This window comes from Aotus nancymaae, unplaced genomic scaffold (genome assembly GCF_030222135.1).
Source record: "Aotus nancymaae isolate 86718 unplaced genomic scaffold, 86718_ANA_hifiasm-v0.15.2.pri h1tg000040l, whole genome shotgun sequence".
NCBI classification, from domain to species: domain Eukaryota; kingdom Metazoa; phylum Chordata; class Mammalia; order Primates; family Aotidae; genus Aotus; species Aotus nancymaae.
The window spans coordinates 50,238,825-50,260,948 of record NW_026988454.1 but is presented as its reverse complement, the minus strand read 5'-3'; the positions used below and the strand labels follow the sequence as shown (position 1 = coordinate 50,260,948).

Genomic DNA, 22,124 nt, shown 5'->3' with positions numbered 1-22,124 from the left:
TCTCTCTGTCTCTCTCTCTCTCTCTGTCTCTCTCTCTCTCTCTTTCCTGTTTTATCCTGGGAGATTCCTACTCGCGGTGGGAAGTCTCGGCTCCTCTCGGAACCGCTCAGTCTTTGGCACCCTTGACCGCCCCGGGAAACACACTCGCCGCCTCTCCAACAGGCGTCCCTCGCTCCCCATTGGGCCCCCGGTCCCCGCCCCCCAGCGCCCCCTCCCCCTCCACAGCCCCCGAGTGGCGTCAGCACGCCCGCGGGGCGTGGGCTTTAAAGGCCCACTAGCCGGAGCTCAGGCGCTTCTGCCCTGAAGCGCGATCGGGACTAAAATCGCAGGAGTGGGAGGGGAGCGAGACAGCGGGATTCCGAGCCGCGGAGCGCGCTGGCCTCGCTCCGCCTGATGACTCCAGAGCTCGGGTCCAAGCGCCGCCCAGGCAGCACCGCTGAGCTCCGCGGAAGGAGAGTTAATGAAAATACACTTAACCGTCTCCGCTGCGGAGAGTCATGAGCTGTCTGGATGTTATGTACCAAGTCTATGGTCCTCCGCAGTCCTACTTCGCAGCCGCCTACACCCCCTACCACCAGGTATGTGTCTCCTCTGGGGTCTTTGGGAAGGAGTGGCGCGCCCCGCGCTTGCGGCGGCACGACCTCTACGCCAAGGTCCGCTGCGCCTCCGCGCGTCGCGGGCGTCCGACCTGGGCGGGCACCGCCGGGATGCAGTGATTGCCCGAGCCGCCTCCAGTTGGTAGTGCAATTAGCTAACCCCTTTAGCTCCCCGGTTTGCTTTCGGGAAGCAGCTAAGCCCTGCTAATGTGAGCCTAGGGTTTCCCTGGAATAATCAGAGGAGGAAGGCACGGGCTGGATTTTCTTCTTAGAGTCTGTCGGACTCCAGATTCTTCCAAGCCAGGTGCAGTAACAGGAAATGCAGACAAAGCTCTCGCAGGGAAAACCAAACTTTAGTCCCAGTGGTGAAAGTAACAACAGAACCAAAAGCAAAGGCCAGCCTCTTTCTGAGATTCAAGAGCCGGTGTTCTCATCCCTGCAAGCTTATCTCAGGAGTAGTTTCTTCCGTTTCAATTCTCCGGCGACCAGGGCAATTAATTCCAGATCCAGCGAATTCATTTCAAAGGGCACCGCGCAGTTTTACAATTTTTTCTTCGCGAATTTCTGGGAGTATTATCTGGAGTCCGATTGACCTGGCAGAGGCGAGCTTGATAGACAGTACTTTGCCTTTCTCCAGCCTGAATAGCTGAATGGGGCAGCTCTGCTTTCAACAAGCACTTAAAGAAGACCACTCAACCCGGGTTCTGCAAACTCTTCAAGTTCCATTCAATTCTGCCAATTTCTCTTTCCTTCAGGCTGCGTCTGTTTGAACCATTTTCCTTCCATTTCCTCAGCTGAGGTAGCAGAAACTGAGGACAGTAGTCCAGGAAAAGAACGAAATATACATTTGGGGGGCCGTAGGGGTCCCCTCCAGGTTGGAAAGTGAGAGCTTGGTCACCTGCTTTGGGAAAACTGAAATACACGCCAACACCCCAGTGGATGCTTTTGCTAATTTTCTCTGCAAATTTAGAATGTCTATTCGGAAATTTCCTGATGAATTAATGATGGACCGGGTAGGGTTCACTTTTTGTTTTCTTACCTCGTCTTCTCCTCTTTTAAACTTTACAACCTGCAGTTTGTTTTGTATCAATGTTAATTTGAGGAATCACCAGTGTTCCTCATTGTAGGGAGGTGGTATTTAGAAGTGGTGCTATTGCTAAACCTTACATCTTTTAGCTCCAAATAACTCAAACCTTTTGGCTGCAGCTTCTATGTACTTCTTCCCAGGATGGGACTATGGCAAGCAAAGAGGAGAGAGGTGGATTGGTTTTCTGACTGGCCCTTTCTCCTTCCAGACCCTGAACCAATCTATTGCATTAAGATCTTTGTTCATTTTTGTACGACTCAGGTCCCTTCTTCAAGGCCATCTCTGCCTGCGGAATGCTTTAACACTTAATCCAGTCCATTGCTCATTTCTAAGAAAATGTTCACAGAAGCTGCACTTGCTTTTTAAAATCACTATCAGACATCTCGATTTACCCCAACTCACAGCCAGGATCTTAACTTTCTTCCCGTCTGCTCCTTTTTATCATTTCCTCAATATGTGTGGAGATGATGAAGGTGGAAATATTCATAATCCACTAGTTTTTCCTTATTAAAGAGAAGATCTGTTTAGAAACTGAGGCACGCTTTTAAATGGATGTCGTATGGGTAACCAAACAAATATCAGCTTGCATTTGTTAAAATGATCCATATTTCCCCAGTCATAATGTTACCCCAGATTTTTATCACACATAATTCATTACTAAATGTAACTATTTCAAACCCACTGTGGCATTTCTTCCTTTACATTCCTGGTTGCTTTCCTTCACACATTCCTATTTGCAGGGAGTGGATTTTGTAGGGGTAGAGGGTCCCCCCCCCCATTCCATCAGGAGGATGTTTGTCCTGTATCCTGTGCTTCTGCCCTGGATTCTCAGGCAGAGAACAGTCAGGCCCTAACTGGACTTGGGTGCCCTTTACCCCTGGAGTCTGATTTTAAAAATATATCTGCCCTGAGCCCAGCTATGAGGTCAAACTCCGCTCTAAACCTAGCTGCTTAGGTGTCTCCTGAGACTTTCACCCAGACATTTTAGGAGAAATTTTCCGGGCGTCAGAGGGACCAAGGACCACAATCTTCCTCTAAGGAAGCCTGCCCTTGCATGGATGCAGGTTGGGAGGACTGCTAACTATGTTGCCCCGCTATTGCTGGTTTTATGCTAACAGCACAAGGCTTAGGCCCATAAGCCAGTTTTCCCATAAATACCTTAGGAATTAGGATGAGGGAGTCAGTCTGAACCGAATTTGCCATCACTTTTGAAATTGACATCTCTGTTCTTTCTCTCTCTGAGCAGAAACTAGCCTATTACTCCAAAATGCAGGAAGCCCAGGAGTGCAATGCCAGCCCCAGCAGCAGTGGCAGCGGCAGCTCCTCCTTTTCCAGCCAAACCCCAGCCAGTATAAAAGAGGAAGAAGGCAGCCCGGAGAAAGAGCGCCCACCAGAGGCAGAGTACATCAACTCCCGCTGCGTCCTCTTCACTTATTTCCAGGGGGACATCAGCTCTGTGGTGGATGAACATTTCAGCAGGGCCCTGAGCCAACCCAGCAGCTACTCTCCCAGCTGTACTAGCAGCAAAGCACCAAGGAGCTCTGGGCCCTGGCGAGGTGAGTATGGGGTTCTGCTGGGAAAGACCCATAGAGGGTCCTCTCAGTGTGGGCTCCACCTACAGGAGCCTAAAAACGTGCAGCTAAAAGAATATTATGTGTCAGAGACAATGTGCAGAGGAGCATTTGGGAAAAGTAAGGAAAACGCACGGGGAAAGGGCGTAGGTATAAGAAAAAACTTCTTGGACAAAACACTGTCCTTGGAATTGGAGGGCCTAGGCTTGTGTGTTGGCTCCACCACTTCCCAGCAATATGACCTTGGGCAAGTCTCTTAACCTCTTTGAGGTCACTTTATTTACTGCTCTCTAAAATTAGAATAACACTTACCCTCCTAACTATCCCCAGAGAAAGCTATAAGACTCCAACAAGAAAATGGATGTAAATATGCTGGAAAAATATGTGTTTCCAGCACCCTCCCAAACCAGTGAGTGAAGGATCTTCAGCGCCATTAACTTAAAGGGCACTTTCCCAATTTGTAAACATTTTCCCATTTGCAAACAGTTCTAGAGCTCCATGCAGGCAACACCTGCTTGAGAATGTCTCCTAAAACCAACCTTTGCCTTTCACCAGGCTCCTATTACTTGGGAAATCTTGAAGCAGAAGTGTCTCAGTAGCAAGTAAAATAACAGAGAAACAAAAATCACAGCCAAAACACCTCTAAGAGTTTTCCCAAAACACATACCCTTTTTATTTTTCTACCTTCCCCCACAAAGCACTGCTTTTTTGTAGCCTAGGACAATTATTTGTTGGACAAGTCAACTAAATCTCCCTTCTATTCTGAAATCTCAACTTTCCTTTATTACCAACAAGGCAAAGGTGGGGGAACCATTAAGTAAACTTGGCTCACTAAGCTGTATTTGATGTGTACCAAGCTGAGAAAAGAGGATGTTGTTGAAAAAAAGGAAACAAATTTTCATTTGTCTTTGGGAGGGAAGTGGCAACTCTTCACCCCCTCTTTTTTCCATAAGAGAGTCTGGCAGTTTGCACAAGGCTTGCCCTTAGACAAGATCCAAAAAACATTCATTTTAGATACATAATATTCTTTTTATTCTCTGCCTAAATATTTTTAACAGGAAGATTCTTCACCACTTAGAATGCATTGTCAATTCGTTTAAAATTCTCTAGTATATGGTGCAGATGCCTTCCACAGAGGAGGTGTTCCATAAAGGCTCCATGAATTAAATATCTTTCTCTCCCTCTCTACTAATGGCAACAAATGAGATCTAAACGCTGATCACTTAAAATGCTACCACGGGCTAGGGGCCCACAGTGATGCTGACAATAGTAATAATAATTACTATTATTGCTGGCGTCCTCACTTTAATGCAGAAAGTTAATGTAAACGTCGGATAAAAGACCTGTCTATTCGTGTCGTTCTGTGCAAATAATAGAGCTGCACTTTTAATGTGACTAGTTTACTCTTCTGCTTGAATTCTTGGAGAAAAACATTTGAAAGAAGGTTTCTAGAAAGAAAACTAATAATAGCAAGACTTCAAAATATGTCGATGGACTTTCAGGCTGTCAGAGACCTTGGAGGGGCACATTTTCTGGAGCCAGGAAGGCTGAAACACGAGAGCGGGTAGTGAGATCCCTAGGCGGCCGACCAAGAGTGGGGAGAGGTATCTTTAGCTTGAGGAGAGGCTGAGGCTGAGAAAGGGAGACCGTGTCTGCACTGAGTCGCGGGAAGCTCCTTGCGCTTCGAGGCTTGAGTCGCGGAGGGCGTCTCTCCGCTCTTACTCTCCCGGCCACTCGGTTCCGCACAGAGGAGGCGGCTGCGAAATGGGAGGAAGCAGGCCTCTTTCTCAGGGGTTCCTTTGCAGTACCCCCACCTCGCTTTCACAAACTGCAGCCCCCTTAGAAAAACGCCGCTGCAGAGGCGAGGGCTGCTTTCTGCCCTCGGCCGTGACTTGCCAGCCTATTGTGCCTGCCCGGCGCCCTCAGCTCTCGGGAGGGGCCCTGCAGGTCGGCGCTGAGTCCCGCCGCAGTGACACGCACCTCTCTTCTTTTCCTCCACTCCGCCTCCCCGGCCTGCAGACTGCTCCTTCCCGATGAGCCAGCGCAGCTTCCCCGCCTCCTTCTGGAACAGCGCGTACCAGGCGCCAGTGCCCGCGCCTCTGGGCAGCCCTCTGGCCACCGCGCACTCGGAGCTGCCCTTCGCCGCCGCCGACCCCTACTCGCCTGCCGCGCTGCATGGCCACCTGCACCAGGGCGCCACCGAGCCCTGGCACCACGCGCACCCGCACCACGCGCACCCGCATCACCCCTACGCCCTCGGCGGCGCCCTCGGCGCCCAGGCCGCCGCCTACCCGCGCCCCGCCGCCGTGCACGAGGTCTACGCACCGCACTTCGACCCGCGCTATGGGCCGCTGCTGATGCCCGCCGCCTCGGGGCGCCCGGCCCGCCTCGCACCCGCCCCGGCGCCCGCGCCCGGCAGTCCTCCCTGCGAGCTCTCTGGCAAGGGCGAGCCGGCGGGCGCCGCTTGGGCCGCGCCGGGGGGGCCTTTCTCGAGCCCCTCGGGGGACGTGGCCCAGGGTCTGGGCCTCAGCGTGGACTCAGGTAAGCAGAGGAAGAAGTTTGGTCTCCGCAGAACCCCTCGGCCCCACGTACCCGACCCTGGGCTGTGCCTAGACCCCCTTAATCCTCCTTGGAGACCTTGAATTCTGTGGCCCAAGGATCTACATGGCACCGTCGTGTTTCCACTGATAGATGGCCCTGTGCCAACGGGTAGGCGGGATGAGAAAGTAGAACCGTACCCTAACCTGGATGGTAAATATTACAGAAGGCTTTTTTTTTTTAATAAAATTTGGTGGAAAAGTTCTAGCTCTGCGCTGTTCAATACTGTAGCCGCTGGACACATGGTACCACTGAGCAGTTGGTACGTGGTGAGGCCGAATTAAGATGTGCTGTCAGTGTGTAATATACACTGGATTTCCAAACCTTTGTGCTGAAAAAGAACGTAAGATTCATCTCATTAACACTTTTATATTGATTATATGTTGAAATATTTTCAACACATTGCATATAGATTATAAAAATTAATTTTCATCTGTCATTTCTTTTTACTTTTTTTCCAATTGTGGCTACCAGAATATTTAGAATTATGTTTATGGCTCCCATTGTATTTGTATTGGACAGAGCTGATCAAGAGTAGCTATTGAGAGTATAATTTAAAATCTAACATGGCTTGGGGGATTTTGTTACCTAGTGACAGTTATAAGGAAAGAAAAATGTGATCCTGCTATCAAGTTAATTGCCAAATAAAATAGATCTCTTAAAAATGTAAAACTTAAAAAATATTTTAAAATAACAATCCTGTTTCTAGCTTAAAGAATTGCAAATGTATAGTTAATAAGAGTTTGCTTTTTTGCTTTCTTATTGTTAGGGCAAATGAAAGAAATAGTTATAAAATAAGTGCAATCACTGGCTTATAGTCTGCCCACTGCCCCTTTCCTTAAGTGATTTGACTTTTTTGTTTGCTTTGCTTTTACTTTCAGTCACTGCCCCCCACCCTGAACTTTAGATGAATTCTATGACTTTCACAATAAAACAGTGGTGTTTTGTCTTTCTTTCCTTAAATATCTTGTGCCTTCCCTCCCCATTCCTTCTTTCTCCCTCCCTTTCTCTTCCTCCTCCTCTTCTTCTCTCTTTCTCTGTCTCTCTCTCTCTCCCTCCCTCCCTCTCCACCTCCTCTTTCTCTTTTATCCTCTTTCTATTTTCAGGTTTGCAGCCTCAGGACAAAAGCAAGGATGTGTACTGGTTTTAGACAGCCCACCTTCTTCCCTGTAGGTCTCTGCGTAGTGGAGTTGATGGCACTCAGAGCTGAAATGGAGTGGGTTTGTAACAGCTTCTGATCTTGGTTTGCAGCTCGTCGTTATTCCCTCTGTGGTGCATCCCTCCTGAGCTGATCTGCTGACCCAGGGTTTCCCCTTCCCCTTCCCTTCTGACCAGCCTTGGAGGCTCAGCATCTGTGCCTCTCACTCCGTGGATGAGGACATGGGGGAAGGCAGAGACTTCAGACTTCTCAGTGTATTGGGAAAACCAAAAACCACAACTGCAGAAATTCATCTAAAAATAATTCCTGCTGCTGAAAGAGCAAATCCAAAGACTCTGAGTTATGTTTGACTTTTGGCCGAATCACTGGAAATATCTGTGGTGAGATGGCTTAGTCAGGTGATATGATATCATAAGCTTTCTTGGAAAGGGGGAAAAGAAAATGAGACTTTTTGGTGTGAATATTTTTTATGCTGATGTGAATTATTTTGTTAGGTAGTGTGATTTTAACACTACTAATGTCAGATTTTAAAATGTATGTGTACTTGCATCTAAGACTGTGGTAGAGAAGTAAAAAGAAGTCAATTCCTTCTTCCTCACCTCTCAGCCTCCAGATCCCTTCCTGTCCATCCCCTCCCTACAACGCCCACTCCAGACGCAAAGATACACTTTTTTCCTTTGGACTGTGAACATGGAAGCCTCAGCCTGAATGTGAGTGGCAAGTGGCTTATCTGGAGCCACCTGCCCAAGTCTTACTAAAATGCAGCTGTTGTAAGACAACTGTTTAAAACTCCAGAAATATATCAACCAAGGTGGCATTTCTCAGTATTTGGCAGAACAATTGCAATTGCACTGGATATATAATATATATATATATATGTATGTATGTATATCATATTTTTTACAAGGAACATTTTACGATGAAAGAAGAAACCCTTCTCTGCCTTCTCTCCCACAAATTCTGTCCCTCTATCCTCTGGATGAAAAAAAACAAAGAGAGACCTGAACTGTCTCCACGGAGAAGAACTGGGAACCACCACAAGCGGAAGAAATGTGCATGAAGTCTCCATTACCTCGAATTTTTTTCTCAGTCTCTCTGATTGTGATTTAGTGTTGGGGCAGGGGAAAGGGTCTGTGCGTGGGCAAAGCTGAAGGTGATAAGGAAGAAGAGATGAACATTAAAGATGTCTGTTTACTATGAGTTCACTGTGTTGATTCATAAAAAGAAAATAACTTAGTTTTTTTCTAGTAGAATAAAATAACATAGTACTATGATTTGATGTCAGTAATATTATATATAGATATAGATATAGATAGATATAGATAGATAAATAGATAGTTCTTTCTGTGTTTCCACTGTGTTTGCTGTGCTAGGAATCTGTTAGCTGTTTCCATCTCACATCAGCCTTGGAGAATGAGAAGTTAGGTGCCCCTATCTGTTTTACAAAGGAGAAAATTGTGGCCTACAGAGGTCAAGGTCTTGCCTGTTAGCATTCAGAAGTCAGAAGCAAAGATGGTACAAAAAGCACTACCTGTAGACCATTCAGTCTGGTACAGATTTATTATTTTCCAGAAAAGAATTATTGTTACATGTTAATTCTAGACTCAATATATAGAGTCATCAGTTAAAAGTGTTTCTGAAGTATTGGCTATTTTACATTTTAATAAGCTAGGCTAAGAAACCAAATCTCTCACTAGGCAATAAAAGATTATTAAACAAGAAACTGATAGTTTTTCCCCTTGTTTCCTCTTGATAACACAGTTATTTCTGTTCTTTCATAAAAGTGCCCAGTAGAGAGATTTTATGTGCTGCTCAAAGTGCCCTTGTACCTTGTTGATGCCCATACAAATATTAGTCTGAATCTTGATCTTCATTATAACATGAGAGGCAAATATAATTTATCTTGGATAAGTCTCAAGAATTGGAAGCAGTTAAGGGATCTAACTCACAGCATGAGCTTGGCAGAGTTCCCCATACCCTCTTTCTGTCATTTGGCTACCTGTGAAGTAGATGTGATCGTTCCAAGAATATTGTTGTTTGCACTCTGATGGAAGGTACTCTGTGATTATGTGCATCACATCTGATAACAATAATCATAACTTATTTAAATAATGTTAATTGTTTGTCATCCACCGGGCACTGATCTTTATAGATTAACTCATTTAAGCCTCACAATTCTATATGGTATTTATTATGATGTTCTCCTTCTTACCTATTAGAAAACTAAGGCACTCAGAGGAGAAATAATTTTCCCAGTCATGAAGCTCATCAGTGGCAGATCAGGCTGCAAACCCATGTAGCGCCGGTGCAGGGCTGCACTGTTATTCACTGCAGTGACCCCTTGTCCAGTTCTGATTTGTCTCTTTGCTCTTCAACGTTGGGCTTATTTTCTCCACAATAGATGCATAAAGAAGGGAAAAAAGTCAGAGAAGCACAGATTGATGATGTTTTGGTAGAGCATCTGCAGTCTCAAATGAACTGTCATAGGACATTGTCCAAACTCCATCAAATGACACTACTTAGACCATTCAGTCAGATGCGGCTCTCTATTCTTCTTCCGGAGGGAGGTATTATTGCTTCTCTTATTTACTTCAGTATTTAACAGCCTTCACCACTCTGAAATTCTTCACACCTAACCTAATCAAGCTGTATAAGAGTTAGCCTGAGGTTTGGACATTGAAGCAATAACTAAAATTAGCTTTGGACTTGTCTGTGGATTTTTTTAATCCATGTTCCACTGGCATGAATCCCTGGTATATACAAGTGTAAATAAAATGCATTGAATCCCAGTGCGCTTTTCAGAATTTGCCACTAACTACACTGTTGAAGAAAGCATGGCAGTTCATTCTCTGCTGGACATCTCCACGTATTCCCCACTGAAGGGGCTGTTTACCTGCACCCCATTTGCATTAACACTCAAAGATCTGCGATCAGAACCCACAGGGAACATCCTCCCAGCCACATGGTTCTGATTACTGAAACTTCTCTCCTAAGCTACATCTGACCCTAATATCAGGTTGCTGGTGAGAAGACTCATTCACTGGAACCGACCTTTGGGGCAGTCCTGAACAGACCATCCAGACTGCTGAGCCAGTCCAGGCTCCAGCGACCTGGCGCATATGACACAAGAACCACAGCATTTCCCTCCATTCCACACCTTCCTCAGGTAGAAATGCAAGATGACCTAGATCTATAATGATTTGTTCCTGTGTAATAAGAGCATCAAGGAGAACTCTGGTGAAATGGTAGACCTACCTGACATTCTTCAGGCTCACTTCAAGTCACACAAAATACGAACTCTCATGCCTGTCTTGCTAATAGTAGTCAAACCATGCAGATCAGAGAAGGTTCTAGCAGTTGAAAAAAGGACATTCAAGGAAATGAGGGATGGCATGAGGAAAGGCAAACATGACGTTTTTACATATGTTATACCTGGTCAGGGGGCTCAGAGAAAGGTTATATTCTCCTCTAATCACCCCTCTCCTTGGCATTCGTGTCCTCTTTGCCCACAGTTTTCCCTTTGCACTTGGCCTAGGTCGAAGGTGAGGTGATGAAAAGGAAAGAGACGGCTCTCCACTACCAAGTAATCCTTTTGCCGATTGCCCTCTGGCTGAGAATTCGGTCACCCAGCTACAGGGAACTCTATCTGTTCTATTCCTTCAGTGTAAAGAGAGTTGCCATCCCGTCTCATTTCCCCCTTTGAAGTTCTATTTAAATGCATGGCAAATTCTAGCAATAACTTAAGATTGACTTGGGTCTGGATGGGAGATGGCGGGTGTTGGGACTCAGAACCCCTGACTGAACACTTCTCTTTTCACTTTTTCTGGGTAAGTACGGTATTTTCTGTGCCCTTCTGCATCTGGATAAAACAGCTTTCGGGTAACTTCAGTTTTCATTTTGCCTTGAATGAGAACGCCTACATTTCCATGCAGCTATGCATGTATTCTGTCAAAATAAAAAAGCTCTTTTTTTTTAAGCACTTAGTGAACAATTACTTCGGAGTTGGAGGGGTAAAAATCAATAGAACTTAAACAAACTGCTTTCATGTAAATGCTATGTCCATAAATTGAATTTATTAGTGTAATTCATTAGGATGTCTTCTAAGCATGGAAGAAAAATGGAAAGATATGTGAAAATACTTTAAAAATAAGTGAAACTGAAAAACCTAAGATCACTTTTTAAAAGTGCTTTAACAGTTTATTGACAAATCTCATGCAAATAATTCACATTTTGATTATACTTGCCAAGCTCTTTTCTCCGTATATTTCATTTTTTCTTACTAAATTTTTAGGATTTATTATATATTCCTAAAATCTGGAGTAAAGGAATAAATATAAGACAGTATTATTATTACTGTGGCTGTCTGTATGTAACTGAAATTGCGGCATTTACACAAGCAGCAGGGTTAGGCAAATATTAATTTCACATTTCCTAAATACCAACTGTTGCTTATTGCTTATAAATATGAAACTCTAATAATGCAAATGTGATATCTGCACAATAGAATCTATCCACAAATATAATACACACACACAGATGCAGGCCTAAAGAGAAATCAGAGACATCATGCCCTCAGACAGGCACAGGCACAAATGATTATTCTCACTTGACAGACCAACTGTACTGCTCTTTCCTTGTATTTCACTGCAGCCCCAGAAGGCTGGATCAGGAAAGAGACACTTGATAGCTGCTGTTTCCGTGGTTGAAATATTTGTGAAGTTAACGCATAATCTGAAAGCAGAAGCTAATAAATTATAGGGTGCTAATTGGAGCTAGAATAGAGCTGTCAATCATGTTATCCTAAACACAGAGAGACCCTCATAACCTAAAAAGGCAATGCAGCCTCCAAAAACAGCTCCCATTTGTTTCCAGCCATGACCTCCAAATATCATGTCCAGGCAAGGAGTGGCCACTGACAAGCGTCGGCAGAGGTGGTTCTGCTAATCCAAGTTGACTTTAAGAGACAGGCAAATTTTCTTTTCAAGGGAAAAGAGTAAGATATTTTGCTGAAGAAATAATTTTTAATCTTTAGAGAAATGCATACATTATACGTGTATATATATATACACATATATATACCTTACTAGAATGTGTGTCTATATGTGTGTGTATATATATATATATACACAAACACACATTATTCTAGTAAGGTGTGTGTATGTGTATATGTGTATATATATATATATATAAAACTTTGGTAAAGCATATGACCCCTTCATTTGGAATTTTTCACTTTAAAAAAATGAGTTAACTCAGTAGGAGAAAAATCTGAAGTTCTCCAGAACACAGGGTCAGATCTACTTCAAATTACAGTATTTCTGTGAGTTTCCGGTGTATTCTTGTGAAACTAAGCTCCTGTAAAACAAAATGGAGACATTTGAATTTCCTCAGCCTTATTGGAATTCAGTTAATTCACCTAGAAAAGCAGCAGCAGCATATTTCCTATTCTTTTGTTTTGTCCTTAGACTCAGTAAGCTCTGCCTCTGCTTATCTCCAAGTGCTTCAAAATGGCTACAACGGCTTTGCTCAATCTATCCTCTCATAGCTGTTTCTACTTTCTATCAAAAATGTATAAATAAATAAATATATAATTATGATTACATGTATGAAATTTAGGTTAAAGGTAAACTAAACTCTCAAAAACGAAACTAAAGAATTAAAACTTTTTTTATTCCTAATCAATATTTGTACCACTCTAAGTGATCTAGCTGGCAATTAGAAATTTTTACCAACATGTACTTTTGGAGTACATACTTCAATCTCTACCATACTTACAACTAGGAAAATATTCCATTTACCTTATAATTTGGAAGCTTCTTTAGAATATTTCATATAAATTTTTTTTCACTCAGAAACAAAAATTAAGGATCTTAAAATTCTAAGCACAAACTTGCTAGAAACAATTATGATTGGGATCATTGATGGGAATGTCCCAAACTTATTTCCTTTCCTGTGAATTCCCAAACTACAGTCTTGCTCCTGTTTTTAGCAAGTACATTATTGGCCCTTTAGCAATAATGATATTATTGAGAAATGGGATGGAAAAGAAAATAAAATGATTTATTTTTAAATTTATTTTTACCAGTACAATCCTATTTCATGTTTTTTTCTTCTAAGAGTATTTCACCCAATGTATAATCTGTTATACTCAATGTATAAGCAATTGGATAATTTTCCTCTAGTATCAAATGACTGTTTCCCATTGTACCAGCTTTTTGATGGAATTTCCTGATGCCTTTGGAAGCACTGCCTAAAGGTGCTGTATTAGTTGTATTCCACCTTGCATTGTGGAGTGTAATCCCATTTTTACCTCAGGCAGTTTCTTCTCCACACTCAGAAACTGACAAAAGGTCGCTGACAGACAGATGTTGGTAAGAAACATAGAGAACAGAACTTACGATGTTTGTTCTTCCTTGTTCAAATACTTCTTTTAAAAACATATTCTTCACTTATATATTTTTAAAGGCATGAAAAATGATCTGGGGGAAAACACTGAGGGAAAGCACCTATGAGGTTATATTCAATTGAAATTGTTGAGATGAAAAATTATTCACAATTTTATACTTAACAGTTTCAAACCATTTAGTTAATAAATTAAAACAGTAACACCAGAGACCATCATCTCCCATTGAAACTTGGGATGTCTGGTCATTTGATACTTAAGGAATGGTGTCATTATAGATAAGACAGAAAATTTAAAACTTTTTCATGGGATACTGCCATCTCTTCTTTTTGCTTGAGATATAAAGTATTGAAACTAAAAAAGAAAAATAATACTTCACAGTCATAATATATACTCATGCTGCCAATTGATGTAAGCTTTGGGTCTTAAGAAAATGAAGCAGAAAATACAGATACCACTGAATATTCCTGTGTCACAGAACAACAAGGGCAACAATTAAACATTAAAATAAAATAATGTATACAATTTAATAGTATATATTAAACATTAAAATAAAATAATGTATACAATTTAATAGTATATATTTTTCACATCACAAAAGCTTCTGGCTATATTTTCTAGTGTTATTTTAGGGTACATATTTATTTTTCTTCTTTATCAGAGGAAGTTCTAGCTTGAACTCAATTACACACCCTTTATTCTCATTCTCCTTATTGTAAACAGAAAAAGCTCTAGAAGTGACACTAAAAAATGCTTTGCATGATAGCTTTTAGTATACTGATCTATTTATTGTGCTTGCCTATCCTGTGTCTCTGTATCAATTATCAGAATGAACTTAGAGCTATCTTGTCTAAGTTTTCAGGCGAATATCAAGCTCACGGTTGGGTAAGACCTCAGCCCACCGGTACACAAGAAGTTACCAGAGTACCTAAACACAACTGTTCTGGTTGACTGTTCCCCTGAGCAGTTTGCAACGTTTTCTCATATTCCACAGAAGGTCCTTGTGAATTCCTACCTTCCAGCAGATTAGAAAACCTTCACCTTCACTGCTATCTTATTCAAATGCTGTCTGTTCTTTAAGTCTAGATTAGTTCTGTCTCTTCCACAAAACGTTGTCTCCACATCACACCACAGTATGTGGTCTCACCCTTATGGAACTCCTACCACCTAGTGTCTACGCCACTTATTTGGCACTTTTGTAACAACAACATCACATGATACAAGTTTGGGAGTTCTGAGGTTGCAGTAGTCCTACAGATCATTCTGTTGACCCTTGACTGATAATATTCTTTAACCTTAGCTAGATATTAAGTACATTGAGAAAGTACTACCAATTATTATGAAAAAAACAAAGAGTATTAAAATATTTTATTATGTTTAAACAAATTTTAAAATATAGGTCCAGCTGAAGTTTGGAGTGCAAGTTAGAAAAAGAAAGACTGGCTCAAAGTCTGCTTCATTAAAGAAAATCTCTCATTAAAAGGAGTAGAGAAAGATTCTATCACATTTAATAGGAGCCAATTAGTATCAGATATCCTTTTCCTGCCCTTATATCCTGAGCCTCAATCTCTGTCTTCTGCTCAAAGGTATCATTTCCACAATTACCTTCTCTTCATCCTGCATTATTTCTTTTTCCTCTCTATTGAATCATTCCCATTAATAACACAGGTTACAATATTTCCTGTCTTTAAAACATACACAAACCTGAAGACAAAATCTCCCTTGATCCATCCTCTTCCAGTTGCTACCTCACTTCTCCATTCCCTTTAAATGGAAAAATGCTTCAAATGAGTCATCTTTGCACTTTCCATTTACCTTTTCGTTGTATCCTTCCCCCTCTCTAATTTAGCTTTCCCTACACATAAACTTGTTAGCTCCTTATGTTTAAACTTTAAGAGCAGTTATCAGTAAGTAGCCTTTTGAATTGTCTTATCAATAGGATGATACAACAGTTTGGATCCTCTGAGAACCAAATGCCAAGACACATACCATGCACTTGAAGCCTTATTAATACATTCTAGCAAATATACATCTGGCATATCAACTGTAACTAAGGCCATTATTGGGGTTAACTTATGGTATTCTACACAGCCATTCTCCAGGATCTATCCAGTTTTGTCAGTAGCCTAGTTAATTAAATGGAGATATGATAGAAGCCATGAACCCTGAAATCTCTAGATCTTTAATAGTGGCACTAATCACTGTCGTGCCCCTGAGATTTGCATTATTTTTGATTTACAATTTGGGCTGGGGGAGGGGAAGGAAAAAGGGGCCAGTTTTAAAGGTTTCCACTTGGCCTTCCACACTATGGTATCTCTTACCACACAGGCCAAAGATCCAGTGAGGGGGTTATGCCAACTACAAAGTATATTGATCCCAATTACACATATAAAGAGTAGGAAAATGACCACTGGGTGGGGCTGTGGACTGAGTGGACACATCATAGGTTAGATTTTATCCAGGACGCAATTTAATACTTGCTCCCATAAGCCCCACTTCAACAGAGGGACTATGATGATGCATTAGGTTTCTGGATACCCATATCAACTCAGACCCTGTATCCAACTGCCTGAAATGTCTGGGAATTTCCCCTTTCTTCAGTGTACAGTCACTGAAGTAAATAGTTCCCATTGCAGTATATGCTGTGATCATATTGCAGGGTCCTTCCACCTAGGAACTGTCAGTCAATGAGTTGTAGATTCCAAAACTGGCTCAGGTCTGGAAATTGAGCAAGGATCATGATTTTTATTAGAAAGACCATGTCAGCCCCCGTTTCTTCATTTTTGCCTTTGTGATCATTAACTTTAGGGGTCACATTTTGCTTTTGTGATAGTTAATTGTAGGCGTCAACTTAACTAGATTAAGAGATGCCCAGATTACTGGTAACACATTATTTCTATATTTGTCAGAAAGGGCATTCTGAAAGAGATTGACATTTGAATCACTGAACTAAGAAACATCTTTCCGTATTGAATGTGGATGGACATCATCCAGTTGGCTGGGGGCCTGGATAGAACAAAAAGGCAGAGGAAAAGCTGATTTGCTCTTATTCTTTCTTCTGCAGCTGGGACACTCATATTCTCCTTTTCTTGGCCATTAGAACTCCAGATTCTCTGGCCTTCAGACTCAGGAAATTCCACCAGTTGCTCCCTGCAGGTTCTCAGGCTTTTGGACTTGGACTGAGTCAGGCTACAAAATTCCTTGGATTACCAGCTTGCAGGTGGCGAATCATGGGACTTCTCAGCCTCCATAATCATGAGAACCAATACTCGTAATAAGTCCCCTCTCACCTATCTATCTATCTATCATCTATCTATCTATCTATCTATCTATCTATCTATCTATCTATCTTATATCTATCTACCATCTATCTAAATATCCTATCAGTTTTGTTTCTCTTAAGAATCCTGACTAATAAAGCCTTCTACTGATGTTGGATGTTAAGGACTGGCTGCCCTAGGGATAACATGCTTTGATATGGTTTGGAGGTGTCCTCACCCAGATCTCATCTTGAATTGTAGTTCCCACAATCCCCATGTGTCATTGGAGGGACTTGGTGGGAAGTAATTGAGTCATGGGGATGGTTACCCTCATGCTGTTCTTGTCATAGTGAGTTCCCACTAGATCTGATGATTTTATAAGGGGCTTTTCCCCCTTTGCTCAGCACTTCTCCTTCCTGCCATTCTGTGAAGAAGGACATGTTTGTTTCCACTTCTGCCATGATTGCAAGTTTCCTGAGGCCTTCCCAGCTCTGCAGAACTGTGAGTCAATTAAACATCTTTCCTTTATAAATTACTCAGTCTCAAGTATTTCTTCATAGCAGTGTGAGAAGAAACTAATATATGCTTTATTAACCATCTCCACAACTATCTATAGTTAAGCCCCTTTGGCTTCCTCTCTGTCATTGGTGATGAGGGTCCCCTGGCTTTTGGTGATAAAGTGCAGCCATCTGGCCTCTATTGCTTTAGGCCTGCATCGGGACCATGGATGTTAACAAGCTCAGCTCTGGATCTGCCTCTCCTGCCAACAGCTCTGCCTGCATAGGAGACCATCACTGAGCTTCTTTGCGATGCATGTGAGACCCCTTTCATCAGTACATTCCTGATGACCTTGGTGAATGCTGCATCCTCTGGTGGGTCTTCTGGCTTCACATTATATGTCCACTCAGCATTCCCATTCCTCAGCCTTTGAATTCCTTCCTCTACCTTTTGACAGGGAAACTCAGAAAGGGCCTTTGTTTTCTTCTGGATTCTGAAGCCACCCTAGCCACAAATTTGTCTCATCTCCATTGGTCTTTTCCAGAATGTTAAATCTCACATCCCAAGAAAGTCTCACCCAGTGAATGAATTCTTGCTTACGCAGTCTTACCTTTCCATTCCCTTGACCAAGCGCCTTTAGAATGCAATCTCAGCATTAGCCCCCTCACTCCTGCCAATGCATGTTAGCTAATTCCTGGAGCTCCTATGAGATGTAATCTCTTTCCTTCCTTATCAGACCCAGAATATCTCTAGTCAAGTTATATTGGGATTTATCCAGCACAGTTATCAACCTGGCTGTCGAGAGAGATGAATGTGGTTCCTGAGGGCACACCAGTTGCCTGGTTGAGAAAAGGTCTCTATCATTTTCCTCTACAGAGAAAGTGCTGGCTCTTACTTTGGAGGAGTGGGCCACCTCTACAAGCTCTGAGGTATCAGAAGGGTCTGCAGAGCCAAAATCTTTGTGGTATTTATCTAAATACCTTTATTCTGTGTGTCAGGGCACCAGGTTTTCTCAACAGACCCACCTTGACTGAGCACTTAAACATCTCAAGCACTGCAACACTATATGAAATGCTGAGTTTGCTCCTCACCTGTCTGTGTATATATATATATATATTTTTTTTTTTTAATTTATTATGTCTCCTCCTCCAACTACAATGCTGGAATGTAACCTCCATCAAGTCACAGACTTTGCTTTGTTTAATTCTCTGTTCTTAGCACCTATAACAATGCTTTCTGCATTTTAGCCACTCAATATTTTTATTAAATGTGTAAATTAATGCATCGAAAATCTACAAAGGAGAAGTAAACCATAGTAGATCCATCCTAAGGTATTTTATGCAGCCAGCAGAAACATGTACAAAAGATTATGTAATAGAGGGAAAGTTTATGTAATAATGTTAAGTGAATAAAACTAGGAGAGGTGCAACTACAACTATTCCAGCATGAAAATAAGTTCATATTGGGGAGAAAAAGCTGAAAGGAAATATCCTAAAATATTCACAGTAATGTTTGGGAGGTATAATTTGGCCCCTTCATTCTTCTGGTTGTGTGTGAAGAAGCCCGAAAGGATCAGGACAGGTCATCTGATTCAGGCTCCCTGTAACCCTGACCGGCTGCCAAAAGGAAAGTTGGACAGGCTTCCTTTTACCAAGGAGTATCAAAGAGAAGTCAAGGACACCCTAACATTCATCCTAGATTCACAGAGACTATTGTGAGGTTAAAAGGTGGGTTTGGGACAAGGTAGAAACTGAGAATGATAAAATAAATGTTTGCTTCCTTTAGCATATGTTCACTATTATTTCAAAGGCTTCCAAAAGTTTGGGCATCACCTATGTCTGATATGAATCTCAAAGTAGTTCCCCAACGTCTGTAATCTGTCCAGGTCTCAAGTGATAACTCATTATTGAAAGAATCCTCATGAGTCCCCAGTGGGATTAGACCAATTTTCTGGTATTCCTGGCATGAGCCATAAGCAAGGACTTGTTCTGAAATAGGCTGGAAGAAGATAATGATAAAATCAATTTATCAATCCATTAAAAGCAAATACCTACTTTGGCTTAGGGATTCTATAAAGGAATAAAAGACACCATTCTATCTTCAGAACACTTGCAATTTATTTGAGTAGGTAAAATGCATAGAAATAGAATGGAAAAGACTTGCGATTACCGCCAAATAAGATTTAAAGACATTAAGGGCAACAGTAATTCTGAGAAAGGAGAGGGTTAGGGGCAGGCCTTTCCAAAAAGTTAGAATATGAGCTGGTTATAAACGTTGAGTGAGATTTATTAAGCAGAAAAGAACAGGCCAGGAGATCCCAATAGGAAAGTGAAAGCCAATATAGGTAGGCAACATAGAGTGCATCTGGACCCAAAAATAGACTTTTTCTCAAGAACATTTGGAGTGAAGCATTTTAATCAAAATTATATCAACATATTAATTTTATCTAGATAAATGTTTCCTCAATTGGCAGTTTTAAACCATAAACAACATAGCATTTGCTTCCAACTCTAAATTGCATTTCAACTTATTTAAATATTTTTCTTATGGATTCTTTTCTTGAACAATTTTAAATGAAGGTTAGATTCATTAATCAGCTTTTTCATATAAATTTTTACCAGTTAGAGCTTCTGTCTTTATGAGTCATTACTTCTCTAAAGTCTTCCTAGGTCACATAACACAGATTAAAAATATATATATATATTGGCGGGCACAATGGCTCACACCTGTAATGGCAGAACTTTCGGAGGCCGAGGCAGGTGGATCACCTGGGGTGGGGAGTTTGAAACAGCCTGACCAACATGGAGAAACACTGTCTCTACTAGCTGGGTGTGGGGCACATGCCTGTAATCCCAGGCATGTGCTACTTGGGGGACTGAGACAGGATAATCGCTTGAACCCAGGAGGTGGAGGTTGCAGTGAGCCGAGATCAAGCTGTTGCACTCCAGCCTGGCAACAAGAGTGAAACTCTGTCTCAAAAAAAAAAAAATGATCAATAAGATTTTATTCTTCTGCAAATTTTATTTTAACAAGTGTCATTTTTAGCCACTGTCAATTTTTTCCTCTGGATTATAAGATCTAATTTTTCTAGAATTAACTTCCAGTTGTAGTACTATAATTTCAGAATTAACCAACGAACTATACTTTATAAAATTATTTTTATTTATAATACATTTTACACATGACATTGTTAGCCATCATTTTATTTTGAATTAAATATTTCTACCACTATTATTCATTATGAATTATAAAAAAAATACTGCTAATTCACACTTATTTCTTAGAAACATGAAAATTTTGTAGGCCGTTTCCCTCAGATATCCTATACATTCTCTATTACCCAAATTGTAATGCAAATGTATTATACTGCAAACTTAATTCGTCTATACACTTCTGATGTCTTCTTATATCTTCCAAAGGTCCATGCCACTGTCAAAGCAAAAACCTCACTGCAAGCAACAGAAACTGACTCTGGCTGGTTTAAAAGGTAAGTGTTTATTAAATGGATGTAGGGATAACTCTCAGCACCTTGGAGAGGACTTGAGAGCAGACAGCAGAATGGGTCTAGCCTGGCTGTCCAAGCTTTCAGAGGCACCAGGCTCCAGACTAGCTCTGCTGACTCTCCTAGCCTTGGACTCTAGATGCCACTTCTAGCACCACTAACTTCTTTGTGCCAGAAGCCAGACTGATATGGTTTGGCTGTGTCCCCACCCAAATCTCATCTTGAATTGTAGCTGCCATAATCTCCATGTGTTGTGAGAGGGACCCAGTAGGAGGTAATTGAATTATGGGGGTGGGTTTTCAAACTGTGCTGTTCTTGTGATAGTGAATAAGTCTCAGGAAATCTGCTGGTTTTATAAGGGGCAGTTCCCCTGCACATGCTCTCTTCCCTGCTGCCATGAAGATAGGCCTTTACTCCTCCTTCATCTTCCACCATGATTGTGAGACCTCACCAGCCATGTGGAACTGTGAGTTTATTAAACCTCTTTTTCTTTATAAATTACCCAGTCTCAGGTATTTCTTCCTAGCAGTATGAAAACGGTCTAATACACAGACTATTGCAGTTGGCATCATCCCCAGAGAAGACTTGCCATGGTCTCTGATTCTTTGCATCCCTAGGTCTCAATTAGAAGCCTGGGGCAGGTGGGTGGGTGAGTCTTAGTGGTGAGGTCTGGGTCACATGCCTGCTTTCTTGCTGCAAGAAATGCTGGGGGAGTGAATGGAACACAGTTCCCACCCAGATTACAAAGGCGGAGGAATTACCCAGCATAGGAAGGGGACTCATATCATGGCATAACAAAAAGAATAGCAAATGCCCATTAGAAGATGAGAAGATCAGAGACAAAATATTCTGCCTTATTCAGCAGAATATCAGATGTGGCCGAGTGACCACAAATCCTGGACCTTAACTTGGGGGCTGTTCACCATAGAACTAACACATTTACTTCTCTGTGTTCCTTGCTGATCATCTGTGCAGGCTCTCAGGTAGTAAGCAAATTATAAGATTGACTAAATTATCCAAGGTGGAAGTGAATACATGATCCTTTTCCAAGGCAGATTTTAGCAACTGCTATAAATAAAATGTTCTTCACTATATCTAGCAAACTTTCTGAATACTGCAACTTAATAACACAGAGAATGGCTTCACTGGTGTTGTTAACTGAATAACACAGAGAATGGCTTCACTGGTGTTGCTGTTAGAGCAATTGTGGTTTTAAGATTTAAATGGACAACTGCAAAATATATATTTTGATTTTAAGTTAAAGTTTTCTCTGAAGAGTTTTTTTAATAACAGTTCTCATTTCAGTGTTTATTTTTTCATGTGGTTGCTAAAAATCACACAGCTTGAATTAATATTGTATAATTTTTTATATTTATTTTAAGCATAATTTGATACAAAATGTAATCTTAAGTATTTTATATATAAAACAGATATGGTGAATAGCAATCTT

The 22,124-nt window shown here is 41.6% G+C and overlaps 1 protein-coding gene and 1 long non-coding RNA gene across 2 annotated transcripts in view; both read left to right on the top strand.

The window, feature by feature from the left end:
* The first annotated feature begins 291 nt into the window (after positions 1-291).
* VGLL2 (vestigial like family member 2) lies at positions 292-8,211 on the top strand. The gene is made up of 4 exons (XM_012460436.2): positions 292-578; positions 2,930-3,239; positions 5,274-5,795; positions 7,104-8,211. Exons 1-4 carry the CDS (start codon positions 498-500, stop codon positions 7,142-7,144), a joined length of 954 nt encoding a protein of 317 aa, XP_012315859.1. The 5' UTR covers positions 292-497; the 3' UTR covers positions 7,145-8,211.
* Positions 8,212-10,761: 2,550 nt separating this feature from the next.
* LOC135268337 (uncharacterized) overlaps positions 10,762-22,124 on the top strand; it is a 60,308-nt gene continuing 48,945 nt past the window's right edge. Inside the window, exons 1-2 of the long non-coding RNA XR_010336630.1 lie at positions 10,762-10,838; positions 20,592-20,659. This is a non-coding gene — a long non-coding RNA (uncharacterized LOC135268337). The remainder of the gene's footprint in view (positions 10,839-20,591; positions 20,660-22,124) is intronic.

Excerpts from the sequence above, each read along its gene's own strand:
- VGLL2 (XM_012460436.2), top strand. The coding sequence starts at position 498 with ATGAGCTGTCTGGATGTTATGTACCAAGTCTATGGTCCTCCGCAGTCC. Across the intron at positions 579-2,929 it reads CCTACACCCCCTACCACCAG|AAACTAGCCTATTACTCCAA; the intron begins GTATGTGTCTCC and ends CTCTCTGAGCAG. Across the intron at positions 3,240-5,273 it reads GAGCTCTGGGCCCTGGCGAG|ACTGCTCCTTCCCGATGAGC; the intron begins GTGAGTATGGGG and ends CCCGGCCTGCAG.